Below are 23,968 nucleotides of genomic sequence, written 5' to 3' on the forward strand. Positions count from 1 at the left end.
ACTTTGTTAACTATATGCTTGTTATTCTTTGACTGGGGTGGGGGGTGAATCTTGCTATGTAGGTGAATCTTTTGTTATTGTTTGACCGAAGGGGGTTTGAAATCTTGTTATGGAAATGACTTATTTGTGACCAGGAAGGTTTGAATCTTGTTATGTAAGGGACTTACTTGTTATCAAGGCAATTTGAATTTAGATTCAATCATTGTATTATCTGTTATTATTGGATGAATGTAATCTGAACCTTGATTGACTATAGTGCTTGGTATAATTGTGTGATTGTGTTCTGAATGCTGATTCAACAAAGTAATACCATATGCCATTGTTGCAACAGCTGTCTGAGGCCCGGCTCAGTGTCTATGATGTAGAGTGAGATACATATATATGTTTGAAGGGAAGGACATCGTCTGACTCCCAGGACCTGGAGAATAAATAAATGAATAAATCCTACTGAAGTCTAGAATGATTCGGCAAGTCTAGATTGACTGAGTTCTTGTTTAATGGAGTGGAGCGTGGCCTCAATCCTAAGCACAGTAGCTAGTTAAGGTACGTTTCTGTATTCTCATTTCGGTCAGGGTACATTTCTAAATACAAAAAAGCTTGTTTTCTTGAATAAATGTTACACCAAACACTATTTGTTAGTGAAAATGAGTAGTGAAAACATAAATATTTTCATCCATTGTGGCATACCTGACACTGCTAACTGTTAATCAATAGTGTGCCAGGTATTTGGCAATCCTGTACATGAAAAAGATGGCTTACCTACCACAGATAAGTGCGCATGCAAGTATCGCGATACGTATTGGATCTTGAGCAAGGTATCATGATACGTATTGGTTGCAAAGTTGATGTATTGTTCCAGCCCCAGTAAACAAGCAAAACCTATTTCTGAAACACTCACGGAAGGTTTACTTTACCCATTGCCTCCGCATGTGATGGTCTAGGTTCCAGTTTGATGTGGGCAGTAGGCAGAAGGATTTAGGGCCTTTAGGCAGTAATAATTCATTTAGTCAGTGAATGCTACCCGAGCATTTAATGAAAATCTTATTTAGTCAGTAAATGGGGGAATATAGCACTGTTATCCTTGTCATTTATTGACTTTTACAATAATATTTCTTTGACAACTCTTGCTGTTGCTTGTCACTATAATTGAATGTTTTCACTTCTTTTAGTGTGTGATTAATGTGATCATTTCATTTGCAAACGTTTTAGATTAATAATTTTAGTTATTATTTTTTATTTCAACATGTTTGATATACATGATGCACAGCTATATTGCAAAACAAGTTACTTAAATATTCATTGAATATCTCAGTAATGAAATGTGACCATTTCCCTTTCAAACATTTTAGGGAGCGGTTGGGAGGCCTAGTGGTTAAAGCATTAGCTCGTCACGCCGAAGATCCGGGTTTGATACCTCACATAGGTACAATGGGTGAAGCCCATTTCTGGTGTCCCCTGCCGTGATATTGCTGGAATATTGCTAAAAGCGGCGTAAAACCAAACTCACTCACTCAAACATTTTAGATTAATTTCTTTTATTCTTTATATATATTTTTTTCCATTATGTTTGATATACATGATGCACTGTTGTAGTCATTGTATTTGTTATAATTTTTCAGTCAAGTTTACATTATCTACTGATTTTTCATTGGATGAGAGATTGGTCACATGACCACGGAACTGAAGTTCATAAGTGTATGATCGCCACATTTTGACATTCATAAGTTTCACAAGACTGTATTCTTGAAATGATATAAAGACTGAAGAACTACTTTCACATTCCTGGGGGTGGCACGGGTGGCTCAGTCGTCTAAGGCACTGCGATCCGCTGTGCAGAGTTGCGTCCCTTTGGCACACCAGAAACCTATGATTGTGGGTTCGAATTCGGGTTTGCCCCGATTATGTTTCTAGATTTGTCAGCACCAAATCCCGTGCTCGTGGGTTTGACCGAAGTGGTAAACATCTAAGACCTGTGTCATTTCATGCTTTCCTCCCACATTAAGCTGACACGCCGTGGTATAACTGGAATACTGTTGAAAGTGGCGTTAATCCCATCTAACTCACTCACTCACATTCCTGGGAAAAAAATGGGAATTCCCAAGCATGAATACATAGACAAGTGTCGTTTCTCATCATTTACATCATTTCATTTTGAACATAGCGTTTTAGCATACATTGGGATAAGTCAGAGGGTTTGATTGCATGCCTCTTCAAGGATATCCTCGCGACACAAAACGAAGACAAGCACATCCAAACTATTGTTATATCGTCTCAATCCGTGTCTAGACTACAGCGACAATCTACTGCAGTCTGTGAATTTACCTTAGTATCTATTGGACACATCTTTACAATCACCTTTCAATGATTGGCCAATTGATCAGTTATCACTTGTTATAGCCACATGTTCATTAATAACTTTGGAAATCTCTTCTGTCCCGTGTTGGCCATTTTGATGTCTTGTACTTATAACGATGCGCTGTCATTGTAACTGACTTACTGAGGTAGTTTGTAACTGACCTTTAACATCTTATTAGGATACTATTTGAATACATTTGTTGTAAAGAAACTACAAAAGTTGTTCTTGTAGTGCATGTTGAGCATACATATGCTTATGTCACCTCTCATTTTGAGGAACTTCGTTATTCCACGATACAGCTGGTTGTTATATGGCTGTCAGTGTAAACAGGAAGTCACACGTACTAAATACAATTACAGTCAATTCTCGTTAATCCGACACCCGTTAATCCGACACTCGGCTTTATACGACACAAATGATGGGAACTGATTGATTCAGCGCTATTTAGTCCCGTTAATCCGACATTCTCGCACTCCGACTCCGACACACCTAATTTGCAACGAATTGCCGAAATCACTCATTAATCAGTCTCGTTAATCCGACACAGTGGATGACTTCAGCGAAATGTGCCTTCAAAATGTGAGAAACAGAAAACACTGGCAGACTATTTTGTAGATGAAGCAAGTTGTTAAGACAGTAGCACTTGCATTTACACGAGGAAACATGTGTGGTTGATGTGATATATTCAGTGAGTAATGTCTCTATTGTTACGTATAAATGGGAAAATTATTATTATTATTGCAATGTCATGAATTATAAATTAAGGAATGAAAGAATAAACAACATAACAATATAAATATTTCGTTTTTAATGATTTTATTACAAGGTACACACGGTTATTAGCTATCGTGAAGATGTTCCGATTTTCAATCACAAATCAATTAATTTCGTTAATCCGACATACTCGTTAATCCGACATACTCGTTAATCCGACACAATCATGTGCAACCAAAGATGTCGGATTAACGAGACTTGACTGTAAACTCAAAGTGAAAGTCAATTCTTAAATATATTCCTCATTTAACATAATATACATGATGCTCAGCTGTGTCTTGGTGTTATTAAACGTTTGTATTTGATGCACATGGATGGTTTTGACAGATGATCTATATCATCAGCATGTTGTTTATAATCGTCAAAATCTTTGAAAATTATGAATGTCTGAATCATCTGATTTTGTTCGGGTTACTCTTACTTATGATTCCATATCCAATCCTAATACATTATATACTACTCAAGAGAAGTTAAGAACACCCACAATTAAAAGGCTGTGTGCTACATTACCCACCAGCCATCACAGATTAACTGAAGTACCGTATTCGACATAATAAGCGCCGAGGACGCTCTCAAAATTAGAAATAGGGGACTCTTATTGAAATATTATTTTGGTGGGAAAGAAACAGTTGAAAGATAAAATCATGGTTTATGCTGACAGCCTGAAATGTTTATGTACAGCAGATATATTTTTCCAGAATTTAATTGCCCATATTAATGGTGCATATAACACAGGAGGGCGTATTATACGCGAATGGTTAAGTCTTGTTTACATTGATCAATCAGAAAGGGTGCTAACTGGGATTCTTCACGTGCCAATATATTAGCGAATATCGCCGTGGGCGCTTATTAGAACGGGGCGGTAATATTAAAAAATCAGGTGCTCTTTAACTTCTTTTGAGTACCGGTAGTATATATTATGTTGGTAAGTTAGATAGTACATAAAATATCGGTTTTTTAACCATCTCACTTAAAGATCTAGACTTTCACAAGTCTCTAACAATAATTATTAGTTTAAATCATAATTTCTTGATTATGTAAATAATAACAAGTTGTCCCTATAAGACATGGGGCGGGGGATATAGCCACGTTAGTGGCAGACTCTTGTTAGTATTTGGCTAATATCTTTGGAATCACTGGAAACATAATCTCACAGTTTTGTGACAGGTGACAGGTGGTGGTTTGTGAATAAACAGATTTTATTTCTTGTGTTCTGTGTATCAGTGATACACTTCTGTAGGATGTTGGAAATCTCATGGTGACTATATCAGGACAGTCCAGCAGATTCAAGCAGGTTTCTTACCCCAGAAACAACCACCAAAACACAACCTAAAGGTGTCCCAGTTGACCCATACCTCAGGTACTCGTCTGTTCAGTGTTCTGTAATACATGTGTTGCACAGGGTATATTGTATTGTATAATTATGAAATTGGATGTATGCTCTGCAAAAATAGTAGATCATGAAAAATAAATGTTCATACCAAGTATTAGAAGAAAGATAAGTGTTGACGACAAACATCCTGCTGGAGTACAAATTATGGGTAAGACAATTAGAAATCGTCCACATGTTGTGCTGCGCCTTACAAATGGCCATATTGACAACAGACGTCAGCCGTAGAAACTGGGGTAACTCGCGTCAACGTCATAGGCTGCCGACCACTTTGACTGAACTTGGCCAGGCACTGCAAGAGGAGTGGGACAGACTCCTTCAAATCGCTACTGGGAAACTCGTACACAGTATGCATGGTCGTGTGAAAGACTGAGACAGATTGTGGTGGTATACTGATCCGAAAATGTCAACTTTGAAATTTCCCACATTACTCCTATCGTCCTTCAAGATCAATGGCAGTCATAACATCTGTCATTCTTCACTACCATTTACAATATGTCCCCTATATATTCATTATTATCATACAACTATTACTAGAAACTAATATCTTTTACTATTTTGGAAATTTTAAGAATCCCCTACTTTTTTGAAAGAGTATATATTCATGTTGATAAGTCATTTTCACTCTTGTTTTTTTTAGGGTTTGGCTGTTTATCTGGGAGTCACTGATATCAGTCACATGTTTACAACATGTCACTTTTGCGACAGGTGGTGGTTTGTGAATAAACAGATTATATTTCTTTTGTATTGTGTATCTCTGTGAATGCTGTCCAGAAATCCCATGGTGACTATTACAGGGCAGTCTAGCCAATTCAGGCAGGTTTCTAGCCACAGAAACAAGCACCCAAACACAACCTCAAGGTTTTCCAGTCGGCCTTGTTACGTTTGTTAATTGCTGGTAAGATTATTACTAAGAAAGTGTTATCCCAAATATAACATTAGTTAGATTATTTAGAGTAAAGAGAAACACGCTTCTTGACTGGTGCTGTTTACTCAACAATGATACAAGAGAGGCAACTCTGTGCGCTCTTGATAAACCGCTACATCTCCCCTCTTTAAGATATAGAGATTACTACACGAGTAAGATAAAACTGTTACCTTTAAATTCGATCATCATCAATGTTGGGAGATTGGCGTGGATTGATACTCATGATATCAATCACTGGATTGTCTGGTCCAGACGCGATTATTTACAGACCGCCGTCATATAGTGCGGCGTAAAAGAACAAACCAACCAACCAAACTTTCTCTGACTAAGTTTCTTTAATACTGACTTAGCAGTTTTAGGCACAAGCTGCATGGACGACATACTGATCAAAGTATGTGTTCTTCTACTGAACAAACACTGAACAGGTGAACTTCCTATTTGTTCAGAAGGAGTGTTCCTCCAATCAAGAAGAGTAAGTTGTGGATCTGTACCTGCTTTCTTTGACTTGATTAGCGGTACGAGTCTTTTAGCAATTTTCACTGAGTTTTCTGCATTGCCATTCGACTGAGGATAATGAGGAGAACTAGTCGTGTGCTGGAAGTTATAGTTCTTTGAAAACTTAGCACAGGCTTTGGAACCAAATGGGGGTCCATTGTCTGAAACAACTTCAGTTGGAATGCTGTGTCGTGAGAAGTATTGTTTGAGCAACTTCATGACTGTTGAAGCAGTTTTGTCGCACAGTCGGTCCACTTAAAAAAAATTAGCAAAATAATCTGTTGTGATGAGGTAATCTTTTCCCTCGAACTCAAACAAGTCCGTGCCAACTTTTTCCCATGGTCGCCTAGGTTGACCATGGTTGATCAAAGGTTCTTTCTGTTGATTGTCATTATACACTGCACAGATATCACACTTGCTGATGTACTCCGGGACATCCTTGCTCATGTTGGGCCAGAATACAGCTTCACGACCTCTTCTCAGGCAACCCTGTATTCCGATATGACTAGTGTGTAGTTTAGTCATGATGTTCTGACGAACAGATTTCAGCACTACAAGTCTGTCACCTTTGTAGACAACATCACCCTGGAAAGAGAGTTCATCTCTGTAGTTGTAGTAATGCTGCACATTTACTGGTACATTTGCCCAATTGTCTGGCCATCCATCTCTGATGACAGCAATCAGTGACTTGATTTCTGGATCCTTAGATGATGCGTCGGCAATCTCACCAAACGTATTTCATGACACTTGAATGTACTGAACCATATTTATTGATTCAATATCAACTTCCGTTTCAGAACGTTCATAGATGGACTCTCTGATCATCATGACTTTGATGCTGAGATTTCTGTGGCAGGTAAACTTGACTCCGGGTATCTGCCAAGACCATCAGGGTACCCTTCTTGTGGAGTACCTGATATCTCTGTAAGCGTAGCATCATCCTTTGGATTCATTTAGGAGCACTGAGTAGACTTTTTTTCATGATTGTCTCTAGCGGTTTGTGGTCTGATTCCACAAGAACATGTCTCCTATACACATAGTTGTCGAACTTCTCCATACCAAACACGATAGCCAGAGCTCTTTTTCAATTTGAGCATAATTGATCTCAGTCTCTGTAAGAGCTCTTGATGCATACATGACTGGTTGGTTGTTCTGAAGAAGGCACGCTCCCAGACCTCTCTCAGAAGCGTCATTGAACAACTGAAAGCCATCAGCCCACTTGAAAGCAACATCGGCTTTGAGCAGCTCTCTGTATGGTGCAGTTACTTCCGACAGTTGTGGTGCAAATCTCTGGACAAAGTTATTGAGTCCCAACAGACGCCGGATACCCTGTTAGTCTGATGGAACAGGCATTTTCACTATCGCTTCCACCTTTGATGGCTCTGCTTTCAAACCTTCAGCAGATATCACATGTCCTAAGTAGAATACCTCAGTTTTCTTCAGCTTCATTTTCTGAAAGTTCAATTTGATGCCTTTTGATCTGCATGTTTCAAACACAGCTTTCACATTAGAGTCATGATCTTTGACTGCAGCATCCATAGTGCGTCCTGATTCATACACAATGATATCATGTAAAGCTTTGGCACCATGAAGACCTTCGAGCAAGTCTTTCCTGGAACTTCTCAGACGCCAGGGATATTCCAAATGGCATCCTGATCCATCTATAGCAACCCCATGGAGTATCGAAAGTCATGAGGTAGCTATCCTCATCCAAACAGACATGCCAAGAGCCATTTTTGACATCAACCACTGTGAACATTTTGGCAGTTGAAAGTTCAGGAAGGACGTCCTCGATTGTTGGCATGGGATAGTGGTTCCTTTTAAAGGCTTTTTTAAGAGGCTGTGGATCTAGGCACACTCGAAGACGAACAGCAAGGTTTCATGATGACCACCATAGCAGATATCCAATCAGTTGGTACATCAACATTTTTGATGACCCCGATCTTCTCCAACCTGCTAATTTCAGTCTTGAGCTTTGTCTTGATAGACAAAGGTACCTTTCAAAGTGGTATCTTGACTGGCGAGACTTTTGGATCTATTTCAAACTTCAGTGATCCATCAAGCTTGCCTTCACCATTGAAGATATCAGAGAATTCTTCAAGTAGACAATCGCCTGACACAGAAAGAATGTTCTCAACATTGACAGTGATGAGATTCATTTCTTGTATGGCTTGAGATCTTAGAACTGGTCTCACTTCATCTTTCACAATGATAAACTTGAGCTGATATTTATCATTAGTTTTGGGATTCTTGACCCACAGTTTCTTCCTGCCAGCTGTTTTCATTTCTGAATTGTTGTACATCATCAGTGGAGTGTCATATTTATTCAGTTCATCAGGTCTGTTGTCAGAGGGAGTTATACAGTGTCTGTGACATAGCATTGATCATTGCTCCATAACCAAGCTGAAACTTGATCATCTTCTTTTGAACAGTCATCATGGTCATATGAGCGAATAGTCTCTTCTGGGGACTGCCATTCACCATGGAGACAGATTCTTCAACACTCAGATCATACTCATTTGACTCACTGTCCGAGTCATAGTTATCAGCTTCGACTGCACTGGCATTCTGTCTGTTTACTTTGATGCTTTGACCTTGATTTTTTACTTTTCAGCTTGCACTTCAGTTCAAAATGATTAACACCATTGCAATAAGAGCATGTCTTACCAACGGCTGGACGCATGTCTCTGGCATGTGATCTAGCACAATATTTGCTGTCACAGGTTCATGTTCATTTCTCACAGGTTTCCTAGGAGGCCTTTTCCTGTGAGTTTCACCACTGACATGTGAAACTTGTTCACTCTTCATCGACTTGAGCTGTTGATCTGTTGTTTCACAAGCTCTTCATATTGATATACACCTCTCCAGATTCAAATCAGAAGCCTGTAATAACTTCTTTCTGGTACTGTTATTTGAAATTCCGATGACAATTTTGTCTTTGATTAGAGAATTTATCAAAGTTCTATAATTGCAGGACTTGGCCAACGAACGAAGAGCAGCAACACATGCATCGATGGTTTCACCATTCTCTTGTTCTCTCCTGTTGAACAGATAGAGTTCATATGCCTCTTTTGTTGCACCAACACAAAATGATTCAAATCTCTGCACAACAATATCAATGTCAGTTTTGGCTTCTTCATATTCAAGTTGGAAACCATCAAAAACTTCCAAGTGCATCCGAACCAATTGCAGTTAACAATGTAGCTGTTCTATGTCCTTTATTTGCAATCTCGTAGTTATCCCAACCACGCTTGAAGCTCTTCCAATTTGATGCTAAATTCCCCTTTAATTCAAGTTTAGGGGCAATGGAATTGCAGAACGCATATAAATTCTCTGTGGTGCAGCTCCTTCACCTTCGGCCATAGGGTATTTCAGAATACTACTAGTTCTGCTTGAAATTCACTTTTGACAATTGTGAAAGCATCAAAATCGGTCAGTAATGGCAAATATTAATAATACTTTGCACACAAAGTAACATAATTCACAGATTTATCATCGAAATGAGATAAAACTTCATGAATGTCAATGCACGAAAACTGAATCACGTGTAGTGGCCCACGCTGTTTCAAATTTGACAGTATTTCGATTGAATACTTGCTTTTTCTTCGATTGAGAAATTCTTTGGGTTGATTTTGATCACGCTCTGAGACCATGTTACGGTTGTTAACTGCTGGTAAGATTATTTAGAGTAAAGAGAAACATGCCTCTCGACTGGACGCTGTTTACGTAACAATGATACAAGGGAGGCAACTCTGCAGGCCCACACCTTACCTGTTCTGTGTTCTGTATTACAGGTGTTGCACAGGGTATAGTGTACTCACTTGTTTGTATTGAATATGGCTATCTGAATGGAATCTGTGGGAACAGTCAAGTGAGTGAGTTGAGTTTAACGCCGCTTTTGACAGTATTCCAGTCATATCACAGCGTGTCAGCTTAATGTGGGAGGAAATCCTGAAGTGATGCACGAGCACGGGTATGGTGCTGACAAACCTAGAAACATAATCAGTGCAAACCGGGATTCGAAACCACAATCATAGGTTTCTGGCATACCCAAGGGACACAACTCTGCACAGCAAATCTCGGCACCTTTGACGACTGGGCCCCCTGTGCCCCCAGAACGGTCAAGTAATATCAGGTGAGGTGAAATGGGGTTTAATGTTGCTTTTAGATTATTGCACTTATATAGTGACCTGCATGCACGTGTGTGTGTGTGTGGCTGCTTGCACTAGTCTGGACTGATGCTGGTTTATAGTGCTAGCACACTGAGATACCATGGCACAGTTTAACATGAATACCCCACTCAGACACAGTATACTGACCCGAAGCAAACCAGTGCTTGTTTTAGCACCTTAATGCCGAGCGCCAGACAAGGTAACAAGTACCGTCTTTTGGTATGATGCGGCCACGGATCGAACCCCGGACCTTCCACTCTCCCACTAGACCACGGAGGCGGTTTCCAGTAATATCCAATAGAGGTTAGTAGCTCACCCTTGTTTTGAAAGTTCAATGTGCCATTAGATCATAAAGGTCACACTATTTTTGTTTTATTTTGTTTGTTGTTTAACGCTGCACTCACGGAGGTCTGTAAATAATCGAGTCTGGACCAGACAATCCAGATTGACATCATGAGCATTGATCTACGCAATTGGGATTGATGACATGCATCAACCAAGTCAGCGAGCCTGACCAACCGATCCTGTCAGTCCCCTATACGGCAAGTATGGGTTGCTGAAGACCTATTCTCCCCCGGAATCTTAAAGGGTCAGGTCATACTACAAGGGTAAACAGGAACATGCAAAATTAGGGTTCCATGATAACTTGTCCCAATTGATCAACTGATATAGTCCCAGAAATATATTTATCTCATTCAAAAGTATATTATCCTCAAAATAAATAAAATCCAAATTGAGCACAGTACAATCCTTAATTTCAGGAAATAACCAAATCTGCAAGGCTCCGATATGTAATCGTGTCAATGTCAACCTTCATTTCTGTTTACAAGCATCTGTATGACCCCTCCCTTGGCCAGATAGCCATGAAGATCCGGGTAGAGACCTCTGCTTGTTGTAAGAGGCGACTAACGGGATCGGGTGGATCAGGCTCGCTGACTTGGTTGATGCATGTCATCATATCCCAAATACGTACATCGATGCTCATGATGTCAATCACTGGATTGTCTGGCCCTGACTCGTTTATTTAGTCAGCTGTCATATAGCTGGAATATGGCTGAATGCGGCGTTAAACAACTAACAAACCAACAAACAAACAGTACTACTTGTCACAGGAACTACTGTCGATGATATTTGTGATGCTTCTTTTTTCCCCACAGCTCCCCTTCTTTCCTCTGAACTGTTGTGATAAAAAACGAAGTTCAACATTCTATTGAAGAGATTTATTGCATTTTGACTGGACATGTCTACAATACAATCACTGACATTAAGGTGACAGGCACTCAAGTTTGACGATGGTGTCGACTGGCTACTCACATACATACATGGTACAAAGTCACGGTATATACATGCAGTGTTCTCCTGCACAGGAGCCATTCTGTAGCTTCACAAATTATACATGTCCTCGTTCCCAGCTGAACGAAACGTCTGGTACAACAGAAAAGATCGGGGCATATCCAAATAAGTGGTTGCTTGTTTTAAAACATTTCAGCAAAATTCCTCATAAGGGATTGCAAGAGCTTCCAATTTTAGATCTAATAATTTGATGATGCTGGGCATTACATTCGCAAAAAATCCACGCTGTATCAGTATTCAGGCTTAATATGGTGAAGGATAAAAAAAAAAAGTTCTTTGTGTCCAGTGATAAAAGTATAGTTTTTTTCCTTTTCTTTCTTAAAGGGCTATTTGAAACACCAATATGATTTTGACCCTTCTCTACCAGTTTCTATTGAGTCAACGCATGATAAATAATAGGTTATCAAATATGTCTATGCAAATGGATTCTTCACAGTACATTATACTAATTGTCAATTAAGTTACTGTGTGCGGTGAAATCCCCACAAAATATAGCATAACATTGTCGATTAAATAAACCATTTAAATGGAAGTGACAGTGGTCGGATAAAACCAATTACAAACCAGTTTGTGGTTTTTTTTCTCTTTCTAGTAAACAGCCAACCAAAAGCACAATACCTCATAAGAAACATTCTACAGAAAAAGAATCTATTCTCCAAGTTTGGCACGGGCCTGAACATTATCATGACCACCAGCGGGTATTGTGAACACCACGTGATGATGTTGCTGTAGGGGTCATTCCCAGCACAAGTACCAGAAGAACGTACCCAGTGGGTCGTCTGATACAATTGGGCACCTCCGATTCCGAAATATACTGAAGAAAAGAATAAGGAATCATGAATAGTTTTCGGGAATTGTTTTTGTAGCAAAGACTGAGAACATTTGATATTTCATGATCCTTTACATTTTTTGTTCAGTATGTAGCTCTTGAACAAAGTCTTGGATTTTTCATGTTAGCTCCACGTTACAGTCTTCAGGGTTAGGTATTTGTATCTATCACTTATAACTCAGGCTTCCTAAGCAAATATGTAATCGGAGGTATATCAATACTTTTAATAAAATTTCGTCTCATTGAGAATAGTGGGAGACTCTTGGTTATATATTTGGGAATCGGAGCCACCTATTGGCTGAAACCCTTTTTGTGGCTACATTTCATTTAGCACCTGTGGTGATAATCAGTGATAATATTGTAACCAGGGAATTCCAGGCCAGTCATATATTGAGGCACTGATGAAGCAGCTGATGTGGCCATTAATCCTCAGAGCGAGCAAGTTCCAACTGCTATTTCAGTTATGTCAGTTCGAGAAAAGCCTGTAATTATGTGAGAATAGGGAGGTGCTGACAAACCTAGAGACAAAAACAGGGTTTGAACCCATAGGTTTTTGGGTGCCATTGAACAAAACAACCTTAGCGTTACGACTGTCGTAAATCTATGGTAAGGTATGGGAGTTCGATCACCTTAGCGCTAAGATCAATTTGTACATTGGCACCCTGGAACATCCAAGGGATGCAACTCACAAAATATCACGTCGCCTTCGATGACTGGGCCAACTGTGCCCCCTCCTGATAATACAGTAAAGGGGATCCAGCCACTCTGCTGGAGTCTCGGTATAGACATACTGATTCATTCACCACTTAGCGTAGACTGATTTGTGTTTTTGGATTCAGCCTCATTCACTGGTGAGAGAACTCCTTTAATCTTGCAGTTGTCAGTAGTTCATCTGAAGGCAACTCAATTATCACTGCTAACATCAGCAAGTAAAAATGCTGGACTGAAGAGAAACTGTACGTTGTACAAATCTAAAGACAGTGTAAGCAATAATTTGGCTACATTCACCTAATCAACATGTTCATAATTGTGATTGTCAATGTACATAACAATATAATCACAATGTTACAATCAATAACATCTGCTAATTTCTGAAACTGTACAAACAGCCAAATATATTTACACTTTCAAGAACGAACAACAAAGGAGCACTACTTAATATACATGTCTGGTCAGGTGTAGATGGTATCTGGGACTCGATACTGTCAAATTTACAAATGTGTTCTATACAAATCAACATGGGAGCATATCATAGGGATGATAAGTGAGGCGATTACACACATGGTGAGTAGATGTCCTGCAGTGTCGGCAGGTCACTTCCCGAAGCAAAGTATCCTGGAAAGTATTGATTATTTGTGATAGTTTCCCTGTTACTACATGGGTAAGAGATATCAATACCTGCTTTAGGCTTAGTGCAGCTTCTTAGTGAAAGGGTGTGATCGTACACCAGTGCAGCCTGGGAAGTTATGGGGTGTGATCTGAAACCAGTGCAGCCTGGAAGTGATGGGGTGTGATCGTACACCAGTGCAGCCAGGGTAGTGATGGGGTGTGATCGTTCACTAGGACAGCCAGGGTAGTGATGGGGTGTGATCGTACACCACTACAGCCAGGGTATTGATGGGTTGTGATTGTACACCAGTGCAGCCAGGGTAGTGATGGGGTGTGATTGTACACCAGTACAGCCAGGGGTGTGATTGTACACTAGGACAGACAGGGTATTGATGGGGTGTGATTGTACACCAGTACAGCCAGGGTAGTGATGGGGCGTAATTGTACACCAGTACAGCCAGGGTAGTGATGGGGCGTAATTGTACACCAGTACAGCCAGGGGTGTGATTGTACACTAGGACAGCCAGGGTATTGATGGGGTGTGATTGTACACCAGTGGAGCCAGGGTAGTGATGGGAGTGTGATCGTACACCAGTAGAGCCAGGGTAGTGATGGGGCGTAATTGTACACCAGTACAGCCAGGGTAGTGATGGGGCGTAATTGTACACCAGTACAGCCAGGGGTGTGATTGTACACTAGGACAGCCAGGGTATTGATGGGGTGTGATTGTACACCAGTGGAGCCAGGGTAGTGATGGGAGTGTGATCGTACACCAGTAGAGCCAGGGTAGTGATGGGTGTGTGATCGTACACCAGTAGAGCCAGGGTAGTGATGGGAGTGTGATCTTGCACAAGTAGAGCCAGGGTAGTGATGGGAGTGTGATCGTACACCAGTAGAGCCAGGGTAGTGATGGGTGTGTGATCGTACACCAGTAGAGCCAGGGTAGTGATGGGAGTGTGATCGTACACCAGTAGAGCCAGGGTAGTGATGGGAGTGTGATCTTACACCAGTAGAGCCAGGGTAGTGATGGGTGTGTGATCGTACACCAGTAGAGCCAGGGTAGTGATGGGAGTGTGATCTTACACAAGTAGAGCCAGGGTAGTGATGGGAGTGTGATCTTACACCAGTAGAGCCAGGGTAGTGATGGGAGTGTGATCGTACACCAGTAGAGCCAGGGTAGTGATGGGTGTGTGATCGTACACCAGTAGAGCCAGGGTACTGATGGGAGTGTGATTGTACACTAGAACAGCCAGGGTAGTGATGGGTGTGTGATCGTACACCAGTAGAGCCAGGGTAGTGATGGGTGTGTGATCGTACACCAGTAGAGCCAGGGTACTGATGGGAGTGTGATTGTACACTAGAACAGCCAGGGTAGTGATGGGTGTGTGATCGTACACCACTACAGCCAGGGGAGTGTGATCTTACACTACTACAGCCAGGATAGTGATGGGCTGTGATCGTTCACCACTACAGCCAGGGTAGTGATGGGCTGTGATCGTACACCACTACAGCCAGGGTAGTGATGGGCTGTGATCTAACACTACTACAGCCAGGATAGTGATGGGCTGTGAACGTACACCACTACAGCTAGGGTAGTGATGGGCTGTGATCGTACACCACTACAGCCAGGATAGTGATGGGCTGTGATCGTACACCACTACAGCCAGGATAGTGATGGGCTGTGATCTTACACCACTACAGCCAGGATAGTGATGGGCTGTGATCGTACACCACTACAGCCAGGATAGTGATGGGCTGTGAACGTACATCAATACAGCTAGGGTAGTGATGGGCTGTGATCGTACACCACTACAGCCAGGGTAGTGATGGGCTGTGATGGGGTGTGATCGTACACCACTACAGCCAGGGTAGTGCTGGGCTGTGATGGGGTGTGATCGTACACCACTACAGCCAGGGTAGTGATGGGCTGTGATGGGGTGTGATCGTACACCACTACAGCCAGGGTAGTGATGGGCTGTGATGGGGTGTGATGGGGTGTGATCGTACACCACTACAGCCAGGGTAGTGATGGGGTGTGATCATACACTAGAGCAGTTAAGGTTCCGCTGTTGGCAGGCTTCATACTGATGGGGTGCATGATCATACTCAAGTAAGGAAGGCAGAGTAGAGTGTGTGGCTGGAGGATTCTGACAGTCACCACTCATACTTCATTTATAGAAAGCACTGAAATGGAGGTTTGATGCTCACTAACTAATGTTCAAAGTCGGTTGATTCTGGGCAGATTTCCGCAGCTAAGGGACCCAAGTGTCTGCCTTTACAGAATGTGACGGTTACATTATGCAGCAGATAAAAGCTGTTGAGAAATTATGTCATACCTCACTTTACTGGTTTTACCATGGTTACTTATGGTTTCAAAATAATAACAAAATTAAAGTTAAATTTGAAGAAAAAACAACAACTAATCTGAATTGGGACATACTTAAAACGGTCGAGATTAATATTTACATGATTTATTTCACAAATGAGTCTAATACCAGAGAAAAGATGACAGGTAATGTTTTTCTTACCCTCCTCATGATGTGAAATATGGATATCCCACTCAGACACAATACTGACTCTGAGACCCCTAGTCCTTGTTTTATCCCAATAGGTATGAAAAGATGAAACTGACTACGAAGGTTTTAGAAGACCATGAATCTGTGGAACAGTGCTGATTCCTTCCCTACTGATGTTCATCTGAACACCTGTTCTACATTAATTAGAACATTCTATAAACCGTTGAAGAAATGAGCTGCACACGAATTTCAAATTTTATGATATTTTCCGAAAGATTTATAGTTTCAAACTTACATTAGAATTTCTAATAATATCTGACATGAGATACGAGTCCTGTGTTGATTTGAAGCAAATCAAAACCGACATCCATAAATATGTTTTAGACATGACAAAACAAAATAACCTGTTCATACATCACAATGACATTTGATTTTTTCTTAAATCATTTGTTTTAACTTTCTATACTGAACAAAACATGTTAGGGATCATCAATATTTGGGGGGGATAATTTGCTGCAATGAAGAGCACACAATTACATAAATATATCCCTCGAGATAATCATGACTTCTAACGTCTTTTGTTCATATATATAAATTGACAATACATCTACATTCATAAGGCTTAAAAAAATAAAAGAATTGGTTCTCAGGCAATGGTTTTTGAAAATATAGTGCGTGCGGGCGGTATCTTTTTTCGTTTGTTTAAACTAGTATGTAACCAATAAAGAGTTGTGTAATCAATCAACCTGGGAAAGGGCCTCCCTAAATAAATGTATTCCTTGATAAGTAAAATACTGGAATACAGTATTTGATTACTGTTGGACTTGGAATATTTAAGGATTATTAATAAGAAGGAAACGTGCGGCAAACTTTATGATGATGTGGGCGGTGCCTGAGAACCAAGACTAGTATTTTTTTTTAGCCTAACAAATGAACATTAAATATACTCCGAATCTGAAACAAACTTCACAAAATGGTAAGTGTAATACCTCACAAGATATAGAACATCAAACAGTCAGAAACAGGCGATACGATACTGCACAAGATGCCACTACCATCTTTGTTCTTAAACTTGGTGTTTTGTTCATGTTTCATGCCTTCCTAGAATTTCTAACATTTGTTGTATGAAACTTGAAAATTTTAAAAGCTGACTCATCAACTTATCTGGCAATAAAAAAAATGAGAAAGGTACGTTCTTATCATTCAAAATATTCTGTGTGCACAATTGTTTCTAGGGTGGTTGCCATTCAGGTTTCTGCTTACTAGTGAGTGAGTGAGTTGGGTTGAGCGCCGCTTTTAACAGTATTCCAGTCATATCACGGCGTGCCAGCTTAGTGTGGGAGGAAAGCCCAAAGTGATGCAGGTCTCACCACTTCGGTGAAACCCACGAGCACAGGTATGGTGCTGACAAACCTAGAAACATAATCGGGGCGAACTGGGATTCGAACCCACAATCATAGGTTTCTGGCGTGCCCAAGGGACACAAAATTCTGCACAGCGAATCGCAGCGCCTTAGATGACTGGGCCACCCGAGCCCCCTTTCTGCTTACTAAGAAATAAATGTTTGCAATGAGGATTTATGGCAACGATGTAATAGAGGTTTTGTATTCGCAAGAGTTCTGTTTTTTTAATGTGATCTAATGACTGAAACCCTAGACATTGTCAGTTCTTTCTGCACACATAGGAGTTGTTCAACTTCATGGGATGAGTGAGTCAGCAGGGTGTAACAGTATTTCAGCTTGCAGCCTGACGTGATGTGAGAGGACACACCTAAATGATGCGGGTCTTGACTTTTACCAGCATATAGAAACCCATGAGTTCAGGGATGGTAGTGACAAACCTAGAAACACAATCTGTGTAAATCTGGGATTCGACCCATGATCATATGGCAGGGAGGCAACTCTGCACATCAAATTGTTCTGTCATAGATGACGACTGGGCCACCTGCCAAGTTTGTTCATTTTGTTCAGCTCACTGCCTATAAAGACAGAAAACTGGTGACTTGGTTATTTTGAAAATATAGGTTTGGATGAGTTTTCTGTTTGTTCTTTTTCACAAAAATATTTTAAAGTTATATCGGCTGATGTATTGATAAGTACAGATTTAATCCTTTCCAAGTTTCATCTGCCTCAAATTATAAAAAAACATACATAAATAAAAACAGCATCACACAATTATTCTGATGGACTATATAGATACATGTACATGTTATTGACAGACTATATACACAGGTGATATGTAACTTGTCAAGTTCAAATAAATACTATTTCATATTGCCCAATATTGATGAAATGTATCAAGAAAATAAGTTCATAAACAGTTGTTGGAAATTTAAAATAAACAAAGATTTCTAAAATAATCATTAAACAAATAAACTCCAAACATAATGAATAGTTATAGAAGTGTGAAAAAAATGGTATTGCTGATTTTCTAAAAATGATAAATTCTTTGAAAATAGAGTAGAATTTATTACCATTCAAATCAATTTCAATATAATATTTTCTGTACAAGTGCATTTTCATACAATTTTAACCAAAAACCTCCAATGAAATCCTAAAAAAAATATTTGATACGTGTGTGAAAATGCATCATGGCAATATTTTCAAAATCACTTTTCCAAACAAATTGAATATTTCACAATATCTCCCAAAATAAAGACCATCAAATATGTAAAAAGTAAAATTAGACATATCGACTATTAGATTTCTATACAAGTCATCCAGAAGGAAATGTCTTATTGCTAAGAGTAAGTCAGGGAAGTGCCATAAAATCCCCCACTTTGGGCCATCTTCACCACTGCTATACACACAGTATTGATGAACCTGTTCAAGCATCAAACATATAATTGAGCTTGCTCGGTAGAGATTAAGCAATTGTGACCAATAACTTATAGAGCGAGTAATACTTAAGTAAGATAACAATACATGCAGCAATCATAAATAATATGTGCACAACTTCGGTTAAATTCAAATTTCAGAAGTAATTTAAAACTGGACTTCACTTTTTATGTTTTTAAATTATAATGTACATAATTTTGATAATGATTGGATAACAACAGAAAATTATGTACTTAGCTTATTATCAGCATCTTTAGATAATATCCATAACACAAACATGATCATGATCTATTTTAGAACATACACAACAACACGCCAACCTATATCTATTTACAATTATTTCTCAACACTCGAGAGTGAAATCTGCTACGGCTACTGCTTAAAATATACTTTCCATTATGTTTTGGGGGTACAAATGGCCCACTGTATCCCCGTTTTTAGCTTCCCACTCACTGGCATGATTTTCCTATAAACTCGGTTCATTTATTAAACCTCTGTATCACTAGTAGGTCTTGATATTGAAAGCATGCACAAACATTTGACCTCATTTTAACACAACTGCTGAACTATACAGTTCAACTGGTTGAAAATCGCTGATGCTAGTTCAAATGGTCTTGTTTCTGCAAAAATCACCAAATTAGGGTGACCTTAATCCCAGTCAAACAGTCTTGTTTCTGACAGAAGTCACCAATCACAATGAACTTACAAAGTCAAACAAGTCTCATTTCTGAAGTCCGGAAAACATGTTCCTTCTTTGTCAAACAGTCTTGTTACTGACTAAATCATCCATGTTGAGATGAACTTTATCTTAGTCAAACAGTCTTGTTGTTGACAGAATCCTTCATGTTAACATGAACTTAATCTCAATCAAACAGTCTTGTTGCTGACTAAATCATACATGTTGAAATTAACTTTATCTCAGTCAAACAGTCTTGTTGCTGACAGAATCCTTCATGTTAAGATGAACTTTCCTTGTTGCCAGCAGAATTCTCTGTTAAGATTAACTATATCCCAGTCAAACAGTCTTGTTTGAAGAAGCCACTATAGTCAAAACAAACTTATTCTTCATCATTCAAACATTTGTTGTTGATACAAAAGGCTGACTTTTATTCCAGGCATGACTTTGTTGCTGGCAGAAATCCCTGAAGTCCAGTCCAACCTCCTGTTGCTCTATCAGGTAACAGAACACAGCAAGGGGTCATATGGTGTTATCCACCACAGTAACACTGTGAGAAGAGCTTTACTGTTACCATGTAGAGGCAGCGAGTATCTGGCCAGGACTTCAGGGATACCTGCCGGGCAGGGACGTCAGGGATACCTGCCGAGCAGGACATTGTTCCCACCCAATCAGTCACAGACTCTCCTCCTGGACCATGGCAGCAGGTTAGGGACATGTTCATTTGGACAATGTTTCTTCAAGTCTGTTTAGTTTACACCTGTACAGTTTGGACACAGGATACAGTATTTTCTTACCAATCCCAACCTGTCCATGAAGTGGACAGTGCTTTGTGGGACAGTGGAACTGAAGAGCTTCATCACATAACCATCACATGAACCAGTCACTCAGTCCTCTGTACACATCAGTTCCTTTACATCTCTCAGATCCGTGGAATCAACAAACATTCTGGTAAATTCCAAGGTCAATGGGAGCTCCACAAGTCCTCATCAAAACATCATGTCGTTAGTTCTGACAAATCATTTGAAAACAGTTTCAATCCTCAGAAGTAAGCTATCACTTTCCAAGCCTGCCAGAAATAACCAGCTTCCACTGACAGTGCATCAGGTCAGGCTGCCATCAATTCATCACACATCTTCATACATCAGGGTCCACTGTACACACTCTGGTTACAAAATGAATCAGATTGCATCCACATGTCTCCCACCTCAAGGGAGCCCAGCAGACTGGCAACACGAAATTCATTCATTATTCATTGTCCATGTTCAAGGCTAATTCTTGCTTACATACAACTGTAAGATCATTGTCACTTGATGCTCCAAATAGGAAACACAATCTAGCTAAGTATTTATATCACTGCTGTGACCTTTCAATCCATAATTTTATTTCTGACATCAAGTTCCAAGTGAACACTGTCTCCATACATGACATCTGCAACAACAGCTTCCAGGAACAGTAACCATGGTAACCTGTGACCTCTTCCTTCCGACTGAACAGACTACAGTTCCACAGTTCACTGGTTACCATTTTCTTGCACTGTTCCCATACCTGACATCTGCAGCAGCTTCCAGGAACAGCAACCACGGCAACCAGACTATAAACCACTTCCATTTACCAAAGCTTCCTGGTTCCACTATTCTTCTTGCAAACCTCAGAGATCTCACTGATGAAGCAATAGAATGATCTCTGTCTTTACTGATCAGCAAGTGACCATTAAACATGTGTATGATTGGTAGTTTCAGAGGATCTTGAGTTCCCATTGGTGGAAGAGACCACCTTTAGTTTGAGCCAGCCTGGTTTGTTTTTGGTGCAGACTTTACAGAAGACTTCCATGAAGGTGTCTCGGAACTGTTTGCTCATTGTACAGTACAGGACAAAGTTGATAGAGTTATTGAGGAGAGCCATGATGTCGAGGAGGTCCCCGAGCCTGTTGTACACCATGTCCTGAAAACAAGGGATGAAGATATTCATCAGAGACAGAAGGCCTTGTGGTAACTCGGTGATCATGAACAACGCCACCACAGCCAGCAACATCCCAGTTGTACGATTGTGTTCACCATGTTTGTCCGACTCGGCTTTGCGTCCTTCCGATTTTAACCTCATGCGTTTGCGGTAGGCTTTGTGCATGGCATGGACGAGCAGAATTGTGAGTGTCATCAGCATAACACATGGAATCAGTTTGATAAAGATTGCCTGGATCCAATTGTTGATCTGTAGAATGACCTCGGCAACTTCCGATTCCCTCCACTGATACGGAGAATACACAAGATCCTGAGTATGGTTTCCGGTTCCGTTGCCTGCTTCCGGCATCGGTATACCATACATCATGTGCATCTTCTCTCGTGTCATTTCATGTATACGATTAATGACATAATTTGGAATACAGATGATAAAAGTCAGAAAATAAACTACGAATATTGTAATTTTTGCACGTCTTAGACTACAGTACACCATGCCTCTTGTGGGCATACATATGTAAATGTAACGGAATATAGCAAGAGCAATCGTCAGCCATATTGCCACAGTGTGACACACAATGCTGAAGTTAGCATGAAACATTAGGAACCAAATCCAGCCATGATAGAGAGTGTGGAACATTTGAAGCTGTGGATCACGCAGGATGTAAAAGTGGATGGCGAAAGGGAAATAGGACATCATCGTCAGCAGATCAGCAACAGCCAGCCACATCAATATCGTGTTTGTGGACGAGATCATATTCTTGCGAGTCAACACAATGATGTTTGCAATGTTTGCCATCATACCGAAGAAGCACACTATGGCACTGACATAACCATGATAGTGTCCATAGCTGCTGCTAAAGGACTCCAGGCCGATTGCGGCTGATTCGCTGAGCACGCCAGGGATGTATTTTGCAGTGCAGTTTGGACCCTCAGATCCTTGAGTTGGTTCTGTGGTCATGTTGGGGCTGACTGTTGTTAATGGACTGTAAGGGGAGAAGGCAATGTGGAGGAAACTCCCAGTTGTGTTGTGACCCGAGTAGGTCGTCATCGTGGACAAGGTGAAGGTCACAGCAGGCAGACAACTCAGTAATCCCTCACTCGGACAGGAACATAGCCAAGGCTGTCATCCACTCTGAAATACAAGAATTGAGTAAGGTTAAATAAAGTTATAACTATGATATGTCTCAACTGCTATGTATGTCTTGGCCTAATACCTACTCAAAAGTGAACGTCACCGTGGTGATAGTTGGATTTAATTATAGGTATACTTCATTGTAGCCATCCCCTATATCTCCAGTCTTTGGTAAACCTACACTAACCCCTTAACCCATTCCCGTGGTTCTAGTGTTGGAAGCAAAGAGACTTGCCAGACACCAGTTTTCATGGACATGAAGACATTCTTTACAGACAAAAGATTATTGAGGGCTTTCTTTAGCATGTTAGTTTTTCAATGTTAAATTTCTCGCAAACTCTATCATAATCAATGGGACTAGCCACCATGGTGTCGATATCATGTTGAAAAACAGTTTATACCATTCTACTAGCCTTATTCTAAAAGAAAAACAGTTTATACTATTCTACTAGCCTTATTCTAAAAGAAAAACAGTTTATACCATTCTACTAGCCTTATTCTAAAAGAAAAACAGTTTATACTATTCTACTAGCCTTATTCTAAAAGAAAAACAGTTTATACCATTCAACTGGCCTTATTCTAAAAGAAAAACAGTTTATACCATTCAACTGGCCTTATTCTAAAAGAAAAACAGTTTATACCATTCTACTGGCCTTATTCTAAAAGAAAAACAGTTTATACCATTCTACTGGCCTTATTCTAAAAGAAAAACAGTTTATACCATTCAACTGGCCTTATTCTAAAAGAAAAACAGTTTATACCATTCAACTGGCCTTATTCTAAAAGAAAAACAGTTTATACCATTCTACTGGCCTTATTCTAAAAGAAAAACAGTTTATACCATTCTACTGGCCTTATTCTAAAAGAGAAACCGTTTATATTATTCCACTAGCCTAAACCAGAAGTTTGATTTATGTTGTTAAGACATACATTCAGATGAACAATTTTAATCCCAAAATAAATGATATATTGTTGACAAGTTAATGAGGACTATATAATACATGCAGTTACTCCAGATGACATAAATATACATTAAACTGTCAGCTGGATTATCAACAGGGACATTAATATGAAAATATACAAAATCAATCAGATAAGTGGTTATTAAAAGTCGTAACAAAAAATTCTGGAACAATAAGCCTCTCGTAGACAGGTATCAATGACTTAGATAGGATTTTTAAAAGTTTGATAAACAAAATTACAAAACATATATCATGTAA

The 23,968-nt window shown here is 39.9% G+C and overlaps 1 protein-coding gene and 1 pseudogene across 1 annotated transcript in view; both read right to left on the minus strand.

Annotated features, from left to right (window-relative positions):
- Positions 1–11,365: 11,365 nt before the first annotated feature.
- LOC139451901 (uncharacterized) lies at positions 11,366–21,182 on the minus strand (annotated as a pseudogene).
- LOC139452351 (G-protein coupled receptor dmsr-1-like) overlaps positions 20,407–23,968 on the minus strand; it is a 190,565-nt gene continuing 187,003 nt past the window's right edge. The window contains exon 5 of the mRNA XM_071233800.1: positions 20,407–22,748. Coding sequence (XP_071089901.1) covers positions 21,369–22,664 — 1,296 coding nt within the window. The 5' untranslated portion in view covers positions 22,665–22,748 and the 3' untranslated portion in view covers positions 20,407–21,368. The remainder of the gene's footprint in view (positions 22,749–23,968) is intronic.

The sequence above is a fragment of the Haliotis cracherodii genome, unplaced genomic scaffold (genome assembly GCF_022045235.1).
Source record: "Haliotis cracherodii isolate W230 unplaced genomic scaffold, xgHalCrac1.p SCAF_9, whole genome shotgun sequence".
Lineage (NCBI taxonomy): Eukaryota > Metazoa > Mollusca > Gastropoda > Lepetellida > Haliotidae > Haliotis > Haliotis cracherodii.